The sequence below is a fragment of the Penaeus japonicus genome, unplaced genomic scaffold (assembly GCF_977035675.1).
Source record: "Penaeus japonicus unplaced genomic scaffold, GWHDUDI00000001_assembly GWHDUDI00000042, whole genome shotgun sequence".
Classification (NCBI taxonomy): domain Eukaryota; kingdom Metazoa; phylum Arthropoda; class Malacostraca; order Decapoda; family Penaeidae; genus Penaeus; species Penaeus japonicus.
In genome coordinates, this window is record NW_028234444.1 from 2,092,247 (window position 1) to 2,094,746 (window position 2,500).

General features: G+C 29.9%; 2 protein-coding genes across 11 annotated transcripts in view; both read right to left on the minus strand.

Moving 5' to 3' along the window:
- LOC147466600 (uncharacterized) overlaps nt 1-1,358 on the minus strand; it is an 11,282-nt gene extending 9,924 nt beyond the window's left edge. The window contains exon 1 of the mRNA XM_086535216.1: nt 1,150-1,358. Coding sequence (XP_086391342.1) covers nt 1,150-1,320 — 171 coding nt within the window. The 5' untranslated portion in view covers nt 1,321-1,358. The remainder of the gene's footprint in view (nt 1-1,149) is intronic.
- LOC122261567 (uncharacterized) overlaps nt 1-2,500 on the minus strand; it is a 90,080-nt gene that overhangs the window by 69,245 nt on the left and 18,335 nt on the right. The gene's annotated exons all lie outside the window — the stretch shown is intronic.

Sequence of the window (2,500 nt, forward strand, 5' to 3'; positions counted from 1 at the left end):
TATAAAGTTAGGTACATTACTTTATTGATTGCAATTTATCGAATCTAATGAAAGCAATATAATACAATAATATAACATAAAATAGTATAGTATATTACAATCTAATACAAAGGCAATGCTAATTGTATGCTTCCCTTATCGTTACAGTAATATATTTAATTGCCTTCTTTTCCCCACGTCACTATATTTTCTTATTAATGTTGATCTAAATGTTGGTCATAAATCATCCATTACTTACCTCTACGAATCCACTTCATTCAATCCAGGTATCCACTTTATCCAATTTATAGTGAATAAATACCTGGATAAATCCACTATAAAGGGAATTATCCAGGTATCCACTTTATAGTGAATAAATACCTGGATAAATCCACTATAAAGGGAATTATCCAGGTATCCACTTTATAGTGAATAAATACCTGGATAAATCCACTATAAAGGGAATTATCCAGGTATCCACTTTATTCACTTTATAGTGAATAAATACTTGGATATATCCACTATAAAGTAAAATAAATCCACTATAAAGTGATTTATCCAGGTATTCGTATCCACTTTATAGTGAATAGTCATACTCGACTTTATACACCTTATAAAGGGCTAATAGGCATAACTAGGAACGTCCTTACTATGTGATATTTTTTTTTTTTTTTTTTTTTTTTTTTTTTAGTGGTAATAGTTATGATAACGGTAATACTTTTTAAGATAAAAATGAAAATGATCGTATATTGTTAATGGTGATGGTAATACTCATTTTAATGATTATGATGAAGATGATGACGTTAATGATGATAATTCTATTGATATTTTTTTTAAATATTAAGACCGAATAGAGTGGTGAGAGTAATGGAATAACGATAGTAGATAAGAAATTTGATAATGATAATGATGATGATGATAACAACGCATTAGTACTATAATGTGATGATAATCATTCCAAAAACTGATCAATCTGATAATAAAAAAAATAAAAAGCATGACAATAACAATTTTAATCATCATTTATATCCACCGTTATCATCATCATCAGCACTATCATATAGACAAAAAAAAAAATAATAATAATAATGATAATAATAATAATAATAATAAAGCTAATGATAATACAAGCAATCGTAATGATAATATTAATAATGATGCTTAGCTCACCAAAACCTCAATGTTTAAGGGGGAGTTTGCATGCAACACCCCCGCCCCATTGCCTGTCTCAAGCACCACAACCCGCCCGCCCTCAGCATAAGGGGGCGAGGCCGTAAACAGGTGCAGCATGAAGCACACTGGAAGAAAGAGGGTTAGATAAGAAGATAAGGAAGAAGACATATGGGGAGAAAGAGGGTTAGATAAGAAGAGAAGGAAGAAGATCGGTTTGGGGTTTTACATTTTATTTTTTAAGAAAACACATATGGGGGGTGGGGGTGGGGGGTGGATGATTGGTGTGCGGGGTTTTAGTAAAGTGTTTTGAAGATTGAACGTGTGAAGATGAAGAAGAGGAAGAAAAAAAAGAATATGCATTAAATTTGATATGAAAGGTTTAAATGTGAATATAAAAATTGAATTATGAAAAGATAAGAATTTAAACAAAATATATGCGTTAAGTACATAAAAAATACATGCATTAAATTTGATATAAAAGGTTTAAATATGAACATAAAAATGCATTAAGAAAAGATGAAAATTTAAAGAATATATATATGCGTTAAGTACGTACGGTTTACACATGGAAAGAAAGAAAAAAAAACATGCATTATATGTACACAGTTTACGCACGACTAAGCCTGATTCAAAAAACAAGCTTAAAAAACACATCAATACATACAAAACAACGTTATTATGTTCATGGTATTTAATATATCTACGTTATATTTACTGATATCTACGTTATATTTAAGGTATGTCACCTTAATAAACAAATCAGTAAATATAACGTATATATATTAAATACCAGGAACATAATAACGAAACCAACTTATAGCACATCAAAAAAACATTTAATATAACATAATACAAAACACAATACCTACCACCTTATAATTGGTTGATATCAAAACATCCGTATCAACAAGATTAAAGGCAATAGCATGGATTAATAAAAGGCTGTTTGTTATGGTCTAGTACGTGTATCATATCACGGACTAGTTGCTTCTAGTATAATTCTTTTACGTGTAGGATAGATATCTAGTTTTTTAGTTGGATTTCTGATTGTTTGTTTGTTTGTTTGTTTGTTTTTCAGTGGCATTATGGGTTTATTCATTGATTTATGTGTTCATTTAGTTATCTGCATTTATATTTATTTATTTATGTATTCATTGGTTCATTAATAGCAATAGCCAGTAGTTGATTGCGAGTATGTGTGTGTGTTTGTGTGTGTGTATGTGTTTGTTTTTTTGTGTGTGTGTTTGTTTGTGTGTGTGTGTTTGTGTGTGTGTTTGTGTTTGTTTGGAGGGTGTGTGGTGTGTTGGTGTGTTGTGTGTGAAGTGTGATTGTGTTGTGTTGTTGTTTT